Below are 17212 nucleotides of genomic sequence, written 5' to 3'. Positions count from 1 at the left end.
AGTATCAGACTCACCATTCTCCATCGCATCGTGTCCTCGAGGCGCTGCACTTGTCACAAGCCCTACGGGTCCGTTTTCGCGGTCGGGCGTGCTCCGTGTCGGGCGTCTCGCTGCGCTGCATCAATGACGCGACGAGAGGCTCAGGGCGATCCCGTTCTTGACCGTCGGCTTCAGCTGCCATGTTTCGTCGTCACAGGGCTGGATACGAATCCACCTTTGCTTTGCGCTCTGCCCATAAAAGATGGAGACCCGTGGTGAAATATCCGGGCACGATTCAAGCAGAGAGAGACGAGCTCAGGGGGACGAAACGGGGACCCGACGGATTGGCGACTGGTTATTATGCGGGGACCGACCGCCCAGCAGCTCGGCTCACTCAGCTCGCTCAGCTTGGCCTTGGACGAGTCGGGGGGGCCCTTTTATGAAACACGACAAAGGGCTGCTGTAACATTTATTGGGAGCAGCAGCAATAATTCTCTTCGCAGTCCCAAAATGCGGGGAGACACAACACGACCCCGTCAATGCTAAATGGCATGAGCCTTGCCTATGGAGGCCATTTGCCCGAATCGGGTCGCGCAGACTCTTGCTAGCAGCGCTGCTAGCAGCAAAGCTGCCAGGGCTTTTGCCTCATGCCGGCACCGTCGTTTTTGCTGGCGCCAGGGATCCAGAAGAACAGCCGTGTTTCCCCAGGTTTCCATCGTTGGAGGCTGTGGAGACTCTGGAGACTCTGGAGACGGTGGAGAGGGTGGACAGCGCGATGCTACGGCGCACGGCCTATTCTCGTGGCTGACTCGGCCAATCATGACGCCTCGTCTGTGCCGTCGGAAGAATGATCCAACCGGAGCGCGGCCTGTCGTCTCCTCACTGCGAGAGCCTGATTCACATGACGCCGATCCTGACATCCATCACTGTCTGGACATGGACGAAAATACGGGATGCTAATGCACCTACCTGGGGCGTGGAGCACCGGGGAACAAGAAAGACATGGTGGAGGGATGTGTATGTACATTCTCAAGCTCTCTCCGGTGGGGTTGAGTTGAGTTGAGAGCGGTTGTTGGCCTTCCAATTGCCGTCCACATACAGTATCACTCGATACCCAACGATCGACCCATGTATTGCAAAACGTAAATTAGGCCGAGTTGCATCCCTGGGGAGAGACAAAGGCTATAGTACGGAGCACCACTTTATCCAAAGATCAAGGTAAGTCTGTAGAATACTTCTAGAATAACCTGACAAGACTCAAGTTGAAGCTAGGATGTCTTGTCAAAATGGTACATAAACCGCATGTACTCTCTGTATAACTGTAACAACATGAACTGAACTTTAAACAACAGCAAAAACGGCCACTCCAATCCCGATGATAATAATGATAATAATCACAACGCCGCAATACAATGCAAGCCAGATTCCCTCTCTATGGCGTCAATTCCTCAAATCCACGCTCCGTCTACCTTGTACACGCTTCCGCTAACAAACGTGCTCTCCGGGCCCAACAGGAAAGCAATGACATTGGCCGTCTCCTCAGCCGTGCCTTGTCGCTGAAAGGCCGTGGGATCGTCAAACGCGGCGTCCTTTGGTCGACCTGAAAAGTCCCAGTTCTTTTGCATCAACGGCGTGTAAATGGCGCCTGGAGCGACGCTGTTGACGCGAATCTCGCGTTCTCCGTTCTCGAGGGCGGCTGCTCGTGTCAAACCGACGATGCCGTGCTTGCTTGCGTCGTATGCGCCGTGTCTAGCAAAGCCTAATCACACACAGTTAGAATGAGAAAGGCTCCAAAGGAAACTCCACATGAAGGGGGAAATTACCCTTGAGACCGTGGATAGACGAAACGTTGACAATGGAGCCGCGGTCGACCATATTCCTGAGCTCGGCCCTCATGCAGTACATGGTTCCCGTCAGGTTCACGCCAATAATCTTGTCCCACTCGTCGTCATCGAGCTCTGAAACTGGAGACACGCCGTGGTATTTTCCAATTACTCCTGCCACGTTGGCGGCGCCGTCCAGCCGGCCATGCTCGTTGACAATTGACTCGATCCAGGCGTCGACCTCCTTTCGCTTGGAAACGTCCACCTTTGTGATCATATGAGGCACTTCCAGGGAACTGAAGTAGACTTCGGCAGCCTTCATGGCTTCAGGATCTACATCGGCAATGCAGACAGTAGCTCCTCGTCTTGACAGAACCTGGGCAGTCGCCAGACCAATCCCGCTCGCGCCGCCTGTGATTGCAAAGACCTTGCCGCTCAGGGGCAACGGTCCAGTTGGCACAGATGGCGGCGGGAGTGGTGTAGCCACGACCTGGGGCGCCTTTTGAACCATTTGGGGGTTTTGAGACGTCTTGGCGAAGCCGTTTCGTAAGCCCGAGGGCTGTGACGAGGATCGAGGGACTGACTTAGAGTGGCCCATTAGGTCCGACGACGGTGACAAAAAGGTCGAAGGAGGGAGGATTGGTGATTACTGGAGATGATGGAACTACGAATCTACAACTGTTGCGGCTGATGGCGATATATAAAGGTCGAGATAACGCGGGCTGAGAGCTCCATCTCCGCTAAATAGGAGAAATGGAGCTGAGATTGGGTGAAATACCCCGAGGCTGTCCATTGAGCAACGCCAGGATAGGATAACGGGACTTCATGGCGGGTAATAATCCGCAGCAATGAATCGACCGTGATTGCTATCATCTGAGTCTCGAAGCGCCTTTGATTGGCATCTCGAGCTTCCGTCGGGGCCATGATTTGCGGCTAGAAAATACCCGACGGCAATTTTCGGTGCGCCACGATCTATTGGACTGGCTAGGCGGTCTTTGGTAAGGGACGAGTAAGATTGAAATGTTCGGGAATAAAGGAGATTTTGCTGACCAAGACGAAAGCTGCTAAACTATTGGACCTAGGGGGGGAGAAGGTTGTGCCGCGCCAATGAAGCCCATTGGCCTATTCGGCTCTTACAGGTGAGTGCCTGAAGATTAAACAGAAGTTATTATTGCATTTAATATTTCTTTTCATGGATGATAATACAATAATGTAAAATTAAATAGGAGGAATGAATGAGTTTCAAGGCATTTAATTGGACCCGAGGATTGAATAGATGCCGTGGAAATCGAGCGCTCAATTGAACTTCCAAACTATTTCTGAACACTGAAGTACAGTAAAAGATGCATAACGCATCCTGTGATATCATCTGTGTAATTTGTAAAAACATCGAGGAGAAATGAGAACAGGGAGATTAGAAAAATAAAAAAAAAACCCCTTTTCTTTTTTCCATTTGTCTGTATAGAGTGTTTGCTAGTTGCTCAGTCACATATAGGTACAGCTTACCCTCATTTGGATGAAATTGTTCTACGACTGAATCTTGTCATAGCCAGAGATTTCGTTTCTAAAATGAATTCCTTTCCCTGATATCTTTCTATGTATTTATTCGAATGAAATCTATTCTATATTCATTATTCACCGGCATCACATTATCTCACCCACTTTCTTACAGCCAAAGTCACAGACACTCCTCCAATCGCGAATATAACAGCCCATCTTGCCAATCCTCGCCGGACCTGCCTCTTTGTCAACTCATCAATCGCCTTGCTGTCATTAATATTAGGAAATGGCACATCTTTCGGAACCGGCAAATCTAGCGCCTTGCATAATGGCTCCCACCCGTCCTTGACATTCACAAAGACGAGTCGTTCAGGTGGCACAATCTCCTTCAGCCACTCGATGTGTCGGTTGTAGGTCTTCCTTGTAGGTGGCACGGTCTCGTCGTACAGATGCGACCATACAGGGCGGTTTATATCGATAAATTGCACAAAGTACCGCATTGTCGGCAATGGGAACAAGACGAAGCGGAGGAACGACATGGTCGCGTGGTTGGTAACCGCGTCCATGCTCTTCTCCCAAGAGTCGATATCCCGCTCCGTGCAAATTACCAATGCATCTGGATAAAGCTTCATAAGCTCTGGAACAAGGACCACGCAGGGATTGTCAGTCATGGCGACGAAGCCATCTGTTTGACTTCTGATGAGCTCCAAGTTTCTTTGTTCGGTGGCTTCGTCTTTGGCTGGCCATTGCGAAAACAGTTCGAGCCAGGTCTTGACGCCTCGTTCGGGACCGATCGTGATTTGGGTGCCGCCGTGGTATACCGGGCCGTCGAGAAGGATTTCTAGAGCTCGGCTGAAAGAGGTGGTTCCGGTTCGGGGCATTCCGGCGCCAATGACACGGAACTTGGCGCCCTTGCGGGGAGCAGATGCCTGTTGGCCCATTTTGGCGGGTGTTGAGATATTGAGCTGTAGACGGGCTCGAGATTTGCCATTTAAAGGATTGACAGGCGAGGGGCCGAGGCGAGGAGCCGAGGGGGTTCTTATAGGAACACGTATGATATATGAAGCTCACCTTTTGTTGATGCATGATGCATTAGCGCTCCATTTTGCCAAAGGATCAGACGGAGCAGTCAGCGCTAATGGTGGTTGATCCTACTTTCAAGTGAGATAGAAATAAGAAGCTAACAAGAAGAAAAGCAGTGGGTTTTTAGATGCAGCTCAGTTTAACTAGAAATATAAGAAATAATTAATTAATGTTGTGATGGATATATGGCTCAGATGCTCAATTTGCGATGATGCCTGGAGCTGTTATTATCTTTCTTTGTTGGTCTTGATGGTGTTTTTGGTAGATGCGGCCAAGGATGATAGGTTATCAACTCGCATTGAACCAAATACGGTAGGTAGTGATAACCCGAAGTGGACATCCTGGTGTGGTTGATTATCAGGCGTTAATCAGATGGTGTTAGGCTTGATGGGGTTGAGCTTCCTGGAGATCAACTAGCACAATTAATGGCTAGCTGAAACAAGAGGATAGAAACGTACATATACACCCAGTAGTTTAATAGAATAGATAGGTATGGTTTAGATTCTTATCGCTATTTGTATCTTGGTGCACTATTTTCATCTCGCAGTCAGATCTGGTAATGCCTTGTTACTCCCACCGAAAGTTACTGACCAACATCGACAACCATCATCCAATACCATCATTTGCATAACAAATCATCATTAATCTATCTTAACCTCAACTAATTCGGGAGATCTTATCACAAAAAGATATCAGATTGCCAACACACCTCCCACATTCCATCAGCCCAAGATCTTCCACCCGTCACACCACCAACACGCCAAAAATAGCCAACTTGCTCTCCAAACCCTCAACATCCGCCACAATCACACCGTTGCCTGAAATCCCCATAGTTTCTCCTCATATTACTCAGTCGTCTATGCCAATGCAATCCCGCTGTCAAATGCGGGACACGCAGCTTTTCCCTCGCAGCCCGCACGTCATGCCCGCATCATACCGCCACTGCATTGAAGTCATCGAACATCCAGGCACCTAATCACGATAAAAAGCCCCTCTTCCACACAGTCTCAAGTCCTTGCACACCCTCTTCTTCTTGTCGTAAACACCAAAGATTCACATTCCCATTCAAATCAATTACCACAAGCCCAAGACAAGCTCTAAACAATGTCGGCAAGATCCATTACCGTCTTCCGCACCGCCCTCCGCCCGGCGTTTGCCTCCCGCTCCGTGATTGCCCCTTTTAGTACTACTGCTCCGGCCCGAGTCACCGCCTACGGGGGCAAAGATGACCTTGGCGGCCCCGCTGGCCAGAAGCGGCCAGGCGGAACTGACGCTCTTAAGCGTAATTGGTGTGTCTTTATGTATTGCCCCGATACATCAGTGAGATCGTCAACTAATATGGTGATGATCTAGGATGGCTATTGGTGGTGCCGCCATCGCCGTTCTCATAGGCTACAACTGGGTCATCAAGAACCCCGAGGAGGCAAGGCAACAGCGTGATAAGACAATGGGCGAAATGAGTGGGAGGACAAAGACAGAGATGGGCAGCTTTCGACATGACTGATAGGGAGGTGTGTCTGCTGTGTCCGGGACTACCGCCCAAGTGAAAGTGAATCGAGATTAAAACGAACAATATGAGGAGCAGTGGCCATCCAAAACAGAAACTTCATTCATTTGGCCTGTAAGAATATTGACGGAGACGCTGGATCATCAGTGTGTATATGGATGTCGGATTAATGTGTCAACACAAAATAATAAATATGCATTTCAAGTTCTAGTAAGCCGAGTCTTCTAAAGCAGTCTATGCTCTTATACTCTGGTCTTCTCGGGTATCTTATATCCCAACCCTCTCACAAACATACAGGTTTATCATCACTTGGTCTCCGCCGCCGTCTCCGTCTCAGCTCTAACAGTCGCCTCGCTCTTTTTCTCTTTACTCTTCTGAAGCAAATAATCACCCCCCTTCACCGCACTATAAAATCCTCTCAGTCCCGCCAACGGCCAAAGATCCCAGAAGCCGGCCTTGCATTTCGTCTTCCACGTTGCATTTCTCGCCCTCTCCTCGCCCTCCACATCGACCTTGACCTTGTCATACACGCTTGGCAGGTACTCAGCCTTGTACTTCTTTCTCAGCGCATCATATGACTGCCTGTCATAATGCGCCCAAAACTCCTCCTCTGTGTAGTATGCGTGTGCATACAGCCATTTCTTTCCGTTCAGCTCTTGCACTTTCCGCTCTAGTGCGCGGTTCTTTTCGATGACCTCCCGACGAGTGCCCTTGACGCCACCCCAGACACCAAAGTTCATCAAGTCGGGGATGTCTGGGTTCGCAAACTCCGAGTGCAGGCCGTGGCCTGAATCTGGATCATCACGACGGATGCGCAACGGGCAGATCCAGAGAGGGTAGATGTGAAGCTCCTTGTCCAGCCATGTTTGGAACTCAACGACCTTGTCGTATGGAACACCAACATCTTGAACCATGTAGTAATCAGCAAGGCCACTCTTGTGGACGGCGCGGTACATCTCGCGGGCGTGCATGAAGGGATCCAGGATGTATCTGGTAATTCTGTTGAACGGTGTGATGAAGTACTGATAGGCATACACGGCAGTCCAGAACCCGCCGCGGTCGTATCGGAAGAGGTAATCCTCTAGGGGGATAAAATCCGTCACCGTCGTTTGTTTCTCTTCTCCTCCCTTGGCCGTGGGCTTATTGAGTTGCTTTACAACATCTTTGGCCCGGGTATAGAACCAGGGATCGCTGCGACCCAGAAATCCAATCGGTTTCGTCCCCTGCGGCAATTCATCCGCCAATCTCCCTGTGCAAACAACCGTCGTGTCCATCGAGAACACAATGGCATCCACATAGTCATTCTCTTTGACTGCACATGCGTCCTTTACCTTTTCTAGCATGTCTGCCGCTCCGGATGCAAGCGAGTACTCGAGCTTTACATACTTCTTCGCCTCCTTCAGCTGCACCTCCAGTAGTGTCACCACTCCTAGCGTCCCAAATGCTGATGCCGCGCCCCAGAACAAATCCTGCCGCTCCGTCTTGGACGCTCGCGCCACTTCGCCGTCTGGCAGCACAATCTCGATCCAGTTGATGTTCGCGTCAAACGCGCCATATCTAAACGAGCTGCTCTCTCCCGAAGTCCCCGAGAAGCCGCCTCCAACTGTGATTCCCGGCAGTTCCATCACTACCGGCGCGACCAGTCCATGGCGCAGCGTCTCGCTCACGAGAAGATCCATTGGCACATTGGGCTCTACAATGGCCGTCTGGGCAGCGGCGTCAACGGAGATGACATGGTTGAGCTGGCTGGTATCGATTGTATTGTCTGAGCGGCGATGGGAGCGACGCGTGCTGTTTGTGGCGCCGTGGTAGATGCGAAAGGGTTTTTGCTGCTGATAGAAGTGCTTGACGCGGGAGGATATGGATGAGATGACTTTATCGTGGGCTTCCATGGTGGCTGTGGAAATGTCTCTATGGTGGTTTAAGCATAAACATAAATGAAAAAGAGACGCTGAGAAAAATGAAACGGGACTCTGACAAAAACAATTGAGTCTCTGCTGAAGATGTTTGAGTGAGATTGAAGCGATTGGCGTGACATTTGCGGTGGTTGATGTTTGAAATTACTGATTACGTCAGGCTAATATACGACACAGCCACATCGAATGGCACGAGCACCAGCCAACCAAACCGCAAAAAAGACATGATTGTAATTGAGTATGCAGCAATTGATTGAGGCGAAGAGTTTGGGAGAATTACGTTAAGAAATATTGACAAAATCAAATATACGTATCGAGAATTCGACCATGACCTTCAGCTGTAACCTATTTACGTTTGAGCTCCTATTGAGTAATGGCATTCTAAGGCGTTTATGGCTCACAGCGCACACATACACACATCTATAATTTCATGTAGCTATCCCTCTAATGACTTCGCTGATTTCTCTTGTTCTAAAATATGCCTCTCAACTACCTATGTACTTTTTGCAGTTCTTGCTGATTGCAAAGGGAACCAAGCAAGTCACCGGTAAGAGAAGAATAAATCCTCGTAATATAATTTACTTTAAGTTATGAAGAATTAACTTTAGCTTCTTTCGAGACTAAACATTTGTATACTGTTTTCCCAAGCTCTATCAGCAACTTCCTCTATAGTAATACCCTTTAGTCCAGCAACTATGAAAGCAATTCGCTCAATCATACAGCTTTCGTTTCTTTCTTTAACCATACAACGAGACTCCCATTTATTCCGTTTCTTCGCCAGTGGCAGTTGAGAAGCATTTGCGCAATAGCGCTTTACGAGCTCAGAAGCGTCTGGCAAATAACCCCACGGTGAATCAGTCTCGATTTGAAGGCGATGTAATGGAACATCGGCTACCATCTTGAGGCTCTCCTCGTCGGAAAAACTGAAAGCATTGACGCTTATGTCGAAGCCTAGCTCGACAAGCTTTTGCATCTGATCAGTCGACCCAACAAAGCTGTGAACCAGGCCACGTCGGCGAAGCAGCGGTGTGTATGGTGTTATGATTTCCACGAAATCTTCGAATGCCGATCGGCAGTGCAAAAACAGTGGAAGGTCAAACTTCTCGGACACATATAGGTCTAGTTGAGCCTTGAATGCCTCTCTTTGCGTCTCTTTGCCTGCATATTGTAACCGGTCGTAATCGAGACCAAGTTCTCCAAATGCGGCAAGTGGACTTGGGCTTTGTCTCCGAAGGGCGTGCACTTCACCTGCTAGACGCTGGAGATAATCTTGACCGCCCTGTTCGATTTCAAGCGCATGATAAGGATGCACTCCTGCCGTAATGAAGCACTGGCTAGGACGAGATCTTGCAATGGCCGCATTCGAAGCGACGTCAGCGAGACGCATGCCAGTGAGTAGAACTTTTGAGACGCTAGCGTCAAGGGCCCGGTCGAGTGTACACTCAAAGTCAGGAGCGTGGTATTGCTTATCTCTGTAAACCCCCGCGAATTCCTTTGCTGTTGCGGTAACAGCGACCTGCGTTGTCAGTCAGTTAGTCAATATGATCCTGCTGGCACCACGTACATCTGCATATTGAAGCTTTCTGGACGGTGCGCGTGGGACTACCGTAGGAACTGCACCAAAGTTTACAGGTCTGCTCCCCATCTTTGATGAATTCAGGGAACAAGGGGATCGACTGAATAACTGGGAGGGGTGAAGCATCAAATAATATAATGGCACGAAAAGTGAGAGTATAGTGGCTACAAGCTGAAGATACAATTTCGGGGTAAAGAACTATCAGTACTCCGTACAATGATGGTATTTCTGTATATGAACTGTAATGTTGGGACAACTCCCTTACAAAGTACATAACAGCTAAACCCTTGAATATCTTGGGAAAACACTCACCTGAAGGGATGGCCAGATATCCGGTTCCGGTTCCGGCTCCGGCTCGGCTCCATAGGGGACTCTCCCACCCCCCCCCCCCCCCCCCAATCCAGTTCCGGCCCCATAAGAGCTACAGCTGTCGATAGCACGCCCTTGTCAGAGCGGCTATCTGGAGCCACGGCTGGGGCCTGCGCCAATGTCGGCCGCTAAGCTCGCCGCTATTGCGAGTATATAACTCCGTCGTAAGAGCACCAACTTGTATATGGTGTAATAAGACTGACAGCTACTCTGACCAAGTCTGAAGGGGCTATATCATCTCACTCATCCCGTCTGAATTCAACATCTCAAAAGCAAATTCGATACACTTCCCAAGGAGCTTTCTGCATCACTTCAACCAGGCCTTACTTGCACAGTCATGGCTCGACTTACAGATCACCGCCTCTTGACGTTCGACGTGTACGGCACTCTGATCGACTGGGAAACTGGAGTACTGAATGCATTCAACCCTCTGATAGAAATCAGTGGTATTTATCCAACCCGCGGCCAAATCCTACAAGCGTTTCACGAATGTGAGCGCGCCCAGCAGAACAAGACTCCGAATATGAAATACAGCGACCTTGTCGCCACCATCTGTCCACATGTTACGGCTAGTTTGGGTCTGCCTGAGCCTACTTCGGAGCAGAGCGCTAATTTTGGGAATTCGGTCCCGAGTTGGCCGGTATTTCCGGATACCGTGAAGGCTTTGGAACGTCTGAAGAAGCACTTCAAACTTGTATGCCTCTCCAATGTTGACATGGATTCTTTTGCGGGTTCCAACGCTGGGCCTTTGCAAGGGATCGATTTTGACCTTGTGATTACTGCAGAAGAGGTAGGAAGCTATAAGCCAGATCTTCGCAACTTTGAATACATGCTGCAACAGGTCAAAGAAAAGTTCGGAGTGTCAAAGGAGGAAATAATCCAGACGGCTCAGAGTCAATTTCATGACCACCATCCGGCTCATAAGATGGATATCCGTTCGAGCTGGATCGTTCGCCCCGGTGCTCTCATGGGCAACCTCGACGAGCAGGTCTACGACTGGAAATTCGATACATTGGGCGCTATGGCGGATGCTGTAGAACTAGAACTGGAAGCATAAATAAACCTTTGCATTGTTTGCATAGCATTGCAAGAATCATTGATAATGGAGTAGAAGGTGCTGTCAATGGAATATCAAGGCTAAACAGTCGTGGCAGGGAAATGGTTCAGGATGTGTAGGGAAGTTGCCATCTGAATTAGGAATTTAAGGCACCAGGTTGAGACTTAGAGCGGCTATAACGACATACCTAGCATAAAATTATAATGAAACACATTGTATAAATAACCACTACAGGGAGTACATCATAAACTTTGATAGCTCCAAAGCCATTCCCAGGGATTCCTGTTATAAACCTATGCCTGTGAAGATATAGGGGGGCAAATTGGCTGACCAAACAAATATCAATTCTCGACTCTGCCACTTCAAGCTCCTCTAGTACATAACAAGAAATGTGTTGAACATCGGACACCGGCATCATCTCTGCGTCCTTGGTTCAGTTAGAGTGAATGTCTCCAGGGTATGTTTCCATACAGTCTCCGCCATGCCCCTGACACGGTTCTCTGCCATTAGCTTCAAATTGCCAACTTTCTCTCCATCCCACCCTAAAGAAAACGCACCGCTTCCTTTTTCACCATTGGTCCCTAAGGTAGCCTCCATTGTACAATTTGAGTTTGCTACTTCATTTGCAGTTCTTTTAGGATAGAATCGATCGGAGTCGCTTTCAGGTGGCGTTAAGCTGTGGAGGTCCGACTTTTAGTGTCCGATGTGGCCAATATATTCGCTGCTCAGGACGCCGTTATATGTGCGCTTGGCGGTTCGGCAGTCGAGCTTCAGACGAAAGTCATCCTCGCAGCAGCAAAGGCGGGAGTTAAACGGTTTATCCCAAGCGAGTTTGGGTCCGACGTGTCTATTGCAAGGGCCAGAGAGGCCGTGCCATTGTACAAGGAGAAATCTAACATCATTGACTACCTTGTCATGACTGGTTGTTCTTATCCAAGTTTCTCCTGGACAGTCATCACGACAGGTCCGTTCTTTGACTGGGTGAGTGTTGCGATTGCCACTATTCTAAACTAAGCTGATCTCCCTTCAAATAGGGGTTGAAGCATGGATGCCTAGGGTTTGATCTCCAGTCTTGTACAGCTACCATATTTGGCAGTGGAGACCAACGCTTTAGTACATTTACAATCTCCAAAGTTGCGCAGACAGTTGTAACAACTCTATCTAATTTCGACGAAACTAAAAACAGACGTCTATTTGTGGCATCTTTCGCCACAAAAAGAGATTTTAGCAGCTATCGAGAATGTTACCGGCGTAAAGTGGAAAGTAAAACAAAGCTCCTCGGAAGCAATGGCAAATATAGGACGTTTCCAGCTATCAAAAGGAGACGTGACGGGAGACTTCTTCTTGATGGTAGCAGCTTTATTTAACGAGGAGCTGGGAAATAAGATTATGCGAACCTTGCATGATAATATACCTAAACTGCCAAACGAAGATCTTATAGATACCTACCTATAATAAACCAGATAACTAGTAAGAAACTCTATTCTTAAAATAGGGTATTGGTAGGAAGTAGTTTATATCGATTGTTTGTTTTGTTGATTTATTTTATTATTAACATTTTGTAATAAACCGGATGGCATTAAGACTGTAGGCCGATCCCTCTAACATGCTTAGCTATGCGCAAGAGATCACAAATGGGGAGTAAAACTGACCTTTAGTCGGTTGCCATATGTTGAACCTCACCGCGCTCGCAAGATTTGATTGTGAAACCCTTGCTTTTGACGACTTCATGATTGGCTCGCGCAACAGCTGAAACTTCTGCCTGCCGTCCACACTCGAGATTAAGGGCGGTAATTGAACCAACTCCGCCGCTGCCAACCAAAAGCACTCTAGCCTTTGAACAAGCCATCATGTATGGTCTTGGCAGTCGAGAACCTTGTACATGTTGAGTTTGCCAACAGAAGACAGCTCATACATATATGTATTCAAGCTGCATGGCTATTGGGTATTGGATAAACTAGCTCCTGCAGAGGTCGCTTCACATCGCCCGCGGCATTCCACTGGTTGTGGTTGCATTAGGCTGCTGTGGCTGCTGCCACCCCTCGTCAACGACAAGGCGCAGCCCCGGGCCGGTTCGATCAGAACTCCCCGGAACCGGATGCTGCCACAGATTCGTCGTGAGCGGGCGCTGCCGGTTTTTGGGTGTTGCCAGTTTTTGGATGCCCTCAATACAGAGAGTGCTCCACTCCCCTTTTGAACTGCGCTTGTTGTAAGTGTGACCTAAATTAGTAATTAGATTTCTTCCATGAGCAGTCTTACCGTATATATGAACTAGAACCGAAGGTATCTAGAACACTTACTACAACCGTAGTATACCTTTATAGGGAAGCAACTGTTTAGACAACGTTAAAATGGAAATCGGCATTATTGGTTCCGGCGTCATCGGACTCACATCAGCTCTTGCCCTAGTCGACGCTGGTTACAACGTGACCATTGTTGCCCGCGAACTACCTGGAGATGATACCTCCGCGAAATGGGCGAGCCGTTGGGAAGGACGACTCTTCCCAATTCAGTTCCTCTAAGAATCCGGCTTAAAAGGGCTGGTGCTGGCATTCTTCCTTACCCTGATAGCAAAGGACATGATCCTCAGACCGAAGCATTCAAATTTTATTGGCATCTGATACAAGCGCTTGGTCCCTAAATGTTGCCGCTTGCCGTCCAAGGAGCTCCCTGCAAATGCCAAAATCGGGTTCAGATATCAGTCAATGACCGTCATTCCAGCTATATTCTTACCCTGGATCAAGGCGCTTCTCGACAAAAGAGGAGTGCGCTTCGTTCGTGCTGAAGTCAAATCTATAGAGGAGGCGCGGTCCATCCTACATGCAAAAGTCATGGTTTTCTTAGATGATATGAAGAACTTTGCTTAGTTCAAGTTGGTATATGAGACCTATTTCACTCATAAACCAGCTCGAAGCTGTGTAGCTGTTGAGACACTGCCAAAGGGGTTGCAAGTGGAGATAGAGTGCATTGCATTAGTAAATTAAACCAACTTATATTCTTAAAAATATTGAATATTTAAGTCTATAATGAATACCTCTTTTTATTGTAATTTAATAATTTATATTATATAATATAATTGATACCAAGTCACCCACATCCTTGTTTTCCGTATATTTCAACAGCGTAACCGGACCCCACTCATACCAAGCTGCGACCTTTGTTCTATAAACCGAAGCTGTTTGGGTTTTATATAACAACGGACGATATAATTTGCTACACGCATTGTGGCCAGACCGTGTAAGTGAGGCGGCCATCAATGTGTTTGACGGCAACTTGGCCAGCGACTGTTGATCAGCCATAAGACCACCCCTGTGCTTAACAGCCTGGAGCAAGTGCATGAGTGGAGCGTGGCAGGTGAAGTGGCTAGCAATAAGCTACCCGCCGTTGTCCAGGTTGGCAGTGGCATAAGCAGATCAGGCATGAGCTAAAAAAGGCACAGAACAACTTCTCAGCAAGATTAAGGCAGCATGCTGGGGAATATTGACATCAATATGTTGTATCAATTAAGGCAAAGAAGATGCTCACGGTCCAAACTAACAAAATAAACGGCGGCGTAGCTGCTTATATTAGAGATGTCAGAACACTGAGCAACAGCGACATTGTCGCTAACCTGCCTACTCTACATACGTATTTGTGGGATATAGAATTATGTTAGAGTATGCATCTGCGATTAGTATCCATAGCGTCGTCGAAAAAAATCGGTAGCTCACTGACATGCCTGACTCCCGCTACCCCGTCGTCAGGGCGATAATATTCCTAGACGCTCGTTTTCTAGAGAAATCCGAGCCGAAACGTAGCCTTGGCGTCCAAAATAGAGTGTTCATCACGATAACTCTGTCCAAGCTTTCCTTTGCAACTGAGGTAAAAAAGATTACAATGTGACAATCCATGCTGTGCCCCAAAACTCCAATGAAAGAACCGATTGATAGCTGCGAGTGCGAATACGGAATGTACGTGTGTGTAATACATACAAATGACCTTTTCCATTCGGCTATTGCCTGTATTTAGAGGACACTACTTGCAGGAAAGAGACCTTGACCGGACCTTGACCGGTCGGTCTCTTATCCGACACAAATATACTGCAACCTATGGAGCGTCGGATATTGCTCTCAGGTAGTACTTCACGAAGTTGCACACCATCCATAGTTTCAGTTAATCAATTGTGGGGTAGCTCTGTGCAAGAGCAGAAGATAGGGATATTACGGGTGGGACAAGCTGTTCATGGGCGGAGAATATCCTAATTTACCAGGATTAGATGGGTGGAAGAGGCACCTCTGCAAAGAGGTTACGGAGATCTCAGTGGCCTCGCATGATTACTGGCTGCTATTCAGCTACTATTCAAGAAGAAAAGAAAGAAAACTCTTAACAATAATTGCCAATCAGCAGATAATCCGGCCACTGTCCTTGGATTTATCCATAGGTATTTTCAAAACGTGTGTAACTTTGTGGAACACTTCTGAGACAAAATATGTCGACTTCGCCTCAACTTCCTTGGTCTCAAGGTAACACGTATTTTCGTCGATAGATGGAGGTTGGCAGATGAGGGGTTTTGATGCAAATACACGTAATTGCTAAAGCTTACCCAATACAATGGGATAATTTAGATGACGGTTGAATCAGCCGTTCTTGCATATGCGGTCAGAGATTCGGAAGCCAATTGTGTGGCATCAAATCGTTCCGTCCCGAGGTCATCATCTAGTAAGGCAAAGCAGTCTTATTCATTTATACCCCCTTGCCGTTGAGCATGGGATGAGAAACAACGTTACTCGCTTCTATACGATAGTCTAATACTTGGTGTCACTGTGGCGTTCTGACCTTTCACATGTCTCCGCTTATATCGGATTCTACTTCTCGTTTATTAAGCTGGACGACGGCTTAAACGCCAGGACAATGAGGTCTTGCCTCTGCCAGCTCAGATATGTCACGATATTACATAAAGCCATCATTTATGAGTAAGTGCAATAACTAGTCACGTAATCCCCTGGAGGGGCTTCTACTAAGAAAGTCATAGAAGACGTGATGGGATAAGGAGGGGGGTAGGACAACCTATAGCTAGAGTAGCCTATAAATAATTATAAATACTAGACTTTCCCCTGCTCCATCTTGTCTGTCCAGGACAAATCAACGACTGCGATCAACGACTGCTCCAGACTGTTTAACTTTTGTTCATTTCCCCAATATATCTCTCAAGATGGCAAGCAAAATACCCGCGTCAGCTGGGCCTCCTAGTGGTAACAAAGCCAATGTCGATGGCGGCTTTAATCCCCAAGCAACTTCCAGGGTATGTAAACAACTTGCACCTCTTAGAGCATAATAACCCCTGACTGAAGTTTGAAACAGATCAAATGGAATGTCAGGGGAGGGGGTGATCGCACGAATACCTGGGAAATTGGTCACACCCACCAGCTGCAGGGCCAACCGTAAGTGAGGTATTTTTAAACTGACTGAATTTAATTAACTTTCTGCTATAGAAATATCCAGGGCGTCGAAATTACACAGTCACCTCGTGTTGTCTTATATTGCTGGGCGTAAGTGATAACCCTCAATGATTGCAGAAGTCGCGAAGTACTAATTACCTACCTACCTACCTATGTAGGAGCAATAACGGGTCTGGTCCGGTAGCTCTTACTGTTCTGGGGCCGACGACTAGTCAGGTCAAGAACGACGCTGTTCGTATTGGGTCGTTCCGCCTTCAGTTACGTGCATGAAGCTTGAAATGTTACTACCAGACTCGTCTGGTTGTCACATGGCACCCAGCCTCAGTCGAGGCAACGGATATCTTGCTAATTGAGGAAGACTGAAGTCGATGCCAATTTATTTCCACTGCATTTGGATTTGTGCAAATCCCTCTCGGTTTACAATTATCCGGATATCTCTGCTGAACATGTCGATTTACCTCTCTGCACTCATTTAAATTAAATAGCTAGCTATCAAGGTCTCCATGCTATAACAGAATATTCTTATCAACTGGAATCCAACTTAAATATTTTTTTTTGGTTAGTTCGACCAGGGCATTTGACTGGCCCGTGACTGATTGATAGCCAAGCTCGTTGATAAAGAAGAGGAATGCTTCCTCAAGGCTGGATAGAAGAACAAAGACAGATTTTCCCTTCAAAATTACCCCTAGCTGCCGTAGCGGCCTTGTTCTTGGAGGAACGAAGCTACGGTGGCTAAATTAAATGATTCCCTGACTTATTCTTGTACCTTGGTCCTTATAGCCGTCAGACAAGCTTGGTTTCTAGTATAGTGTGTAGTATTAGTCGAGTAAACGTGTTGAGCAATAACTTAGCCAATGTCAATCTGCAACTGTTAATTAAGTAAAAGATCTCCCAGTACTTAGCCTAGAGGAAGTGTATAAGTGAAACGTAGCAGGAGAGGTAGCTGGCTATAAACTACCAGCTT

At 47.7% G+C, this 17212-nt stretch overlaps 8 protein-coding genes across 8 annotated transcripts; 3 read left to right on the top strand and 5 right to left on the bottom strand.

Annotated features, from left to right (window-relative positions):
- Nucleotides 1-1427: 1427 nt before the first annotated feature.
- TRIVIDRAFT_58563 (uncharacterized protein) lies at nucleotides 1428-2313 on the bottom strand (the record flags this gene model as incomplete). Its single annotated transcript, XM_014098801.1, has 2 exons — nucleotides 1428-1738; nucleotides 1803-2313. 2 exons carry the CDS (start codon nucleotides 2311-2313, stop codon nucleotides 1428-1430), a joined length of 822 nt encoding a protein of 273 aa, XP_013954276.1.
- Nucleotides 2314-3451: 1138 nt separating this feature from the next.
- Nucleotides 3452-4243, bottom strand: TRIVIDRAFT_48128 (uncharacterized protein; the record flags this gene model as incomplete). Its single annotated transcript, XM_014098800.1, has 1 exon — nucleotides 3452-4243. One exon carries the CDS (start codon nucleotides 4241-4243, stop codon nucleotides 3452-3454), a length of 792 nt encoding a protein of 263 aa, XP_013954275.1.
- A 1246-nt stretch (nucleotides 4244-5489) lies between these two features.
- TRIVIDRAFT_68653 (uncharacterized protein) lies at nucleotides 5490-5889 on the top strand (the record flags this gene model as incomplete). Its single annotated transcript, XM_014098799.1, has 2 exons — nucleotides 5490-5674; nucleotides 5739-5889. The coding sequence occupies 2 exons, from the start codon at nucleotides 5490-5492 to the stop codon at nucleotides 5887-5889; spliced, it is 336 nt and encodes a 111-aa protein (XP_013954274.1).
- Nucleotides 5890-6067: 178 nt separating this feature from the next.
- Nucleotides 6068-7889, bottom strand: TRIVIDRAFT_89927 (uncharacterized protein; the record flags this gene model as incomplete). Its single annotated transcript, XM_014098798.1, has 1 exon — nucleotides 6068-7889. One exon carries the CDS (start codon nucleotides 7782-7784, stop codon nucleotides 6198-6200), a length of 1587 nt encoding a protein of 528 aa, XP_013954273.1.
- Nucleotides 7890-8412: 523 nt separating this feature from the next.
- Nucleotides 8413-9453, bottom strand: TRIVIDRAFT_58560 (uncharacterized protein; the record flags this gene model as incomplete). The annotated part of the gene is made up of 2 exons (XM_014098797.1): nucleotides 8413-9324; nucleotides 9373-9453. 2 exons carry the CDS (start codon nucleotides 9451-9453, stop codon nucleotides 8413-8415), a joined length of 993 nt encoding a protein of 330 aa, XP_013954272.1.
- Nucleotides 9454-10090: 637 nt separating this feature from the next.
- Nucleotides 10091-10810, top strand: TRIVIDRAFT_47753 (uncharacterized protein; the record flags this gene model as incomplete). The annotated part of the gene is made up of 1 exon (XM_014098796.1): nucleotides 10091-10810. The coding sequence occupies one exon, from the start codon at nucleotides 10091-10093 to the stop codon at nucleotides 10808-10810; it is 720 nt and encodes a 239-aa protein (XP_013954271.1).
- Nucleotides 10811-12788: 1978 nt separating this feature from the next.
- TRIVIDRAFT_68650 (uncharacterized protein) lies at nucleotides 12789-13643 on the bottom strand (the record flags this gene model as incomplete). The annotated part of the gene is made up of 5 exons (XM_014098795.1): nucleotides 12789-13030; nucleotides 13070-13081; nucleotides 13111-13126; nucleotides 13374-13480; nucleotides 13544-13643. The coding sequence occupies 5 exons, from the start codon at nucleotides 13641-13643 to the stop codon at nucleotides 12789-12791; spliced, it is 477 nt and encodes a 158-aa protein (XP_013954270.1).
- Nucleotides 13644-16001: 2358 nt separating this feature from the next.
- TRIVIDRAFT_68649 (uncharacterized protein) lies at nucleotides 16002-16518 on the top strand (the record flags this gene model as incomplete). Its single annotated transcript, XM_014098794.1, has 4 exons — nucleotides 16002-16091; nucleotides 16151-16230; nucleotides 16282-16338; nucleotides 16407-16518. 4 exons carry the CDS (start codon nucleotides 16002-16004, stop codon nucleotides 16516-16518), a joined length of 339 nt encoding a protein of 112 aa, XP_013954269.1.
- Between the last annotated feature and the right edge of the window lie 694 nt (nucleotides 16519-17212).

The sequence above is a fragment of the Trichoderma virens genome (assembly GCF_000170995.1).
Source record: "Trichoderma virens Gv29-8 chromosome Unknown TRIVIscaffold_81, whole genome shotgun sequence".
Classification (NCBI taxonomy): domain Eukaryota; kingdom Fungi; phylum Ascomycota; class Sordariomycetes; order Hypocreales; family Hypocreaceae; genus Trichoderma; species Trichoderma virens.
The sequence above is the reverse complement of the archived record's forward strand: the minus strand, read 5'-3'. Positions and strand labels throughout refer to the sequence as shown.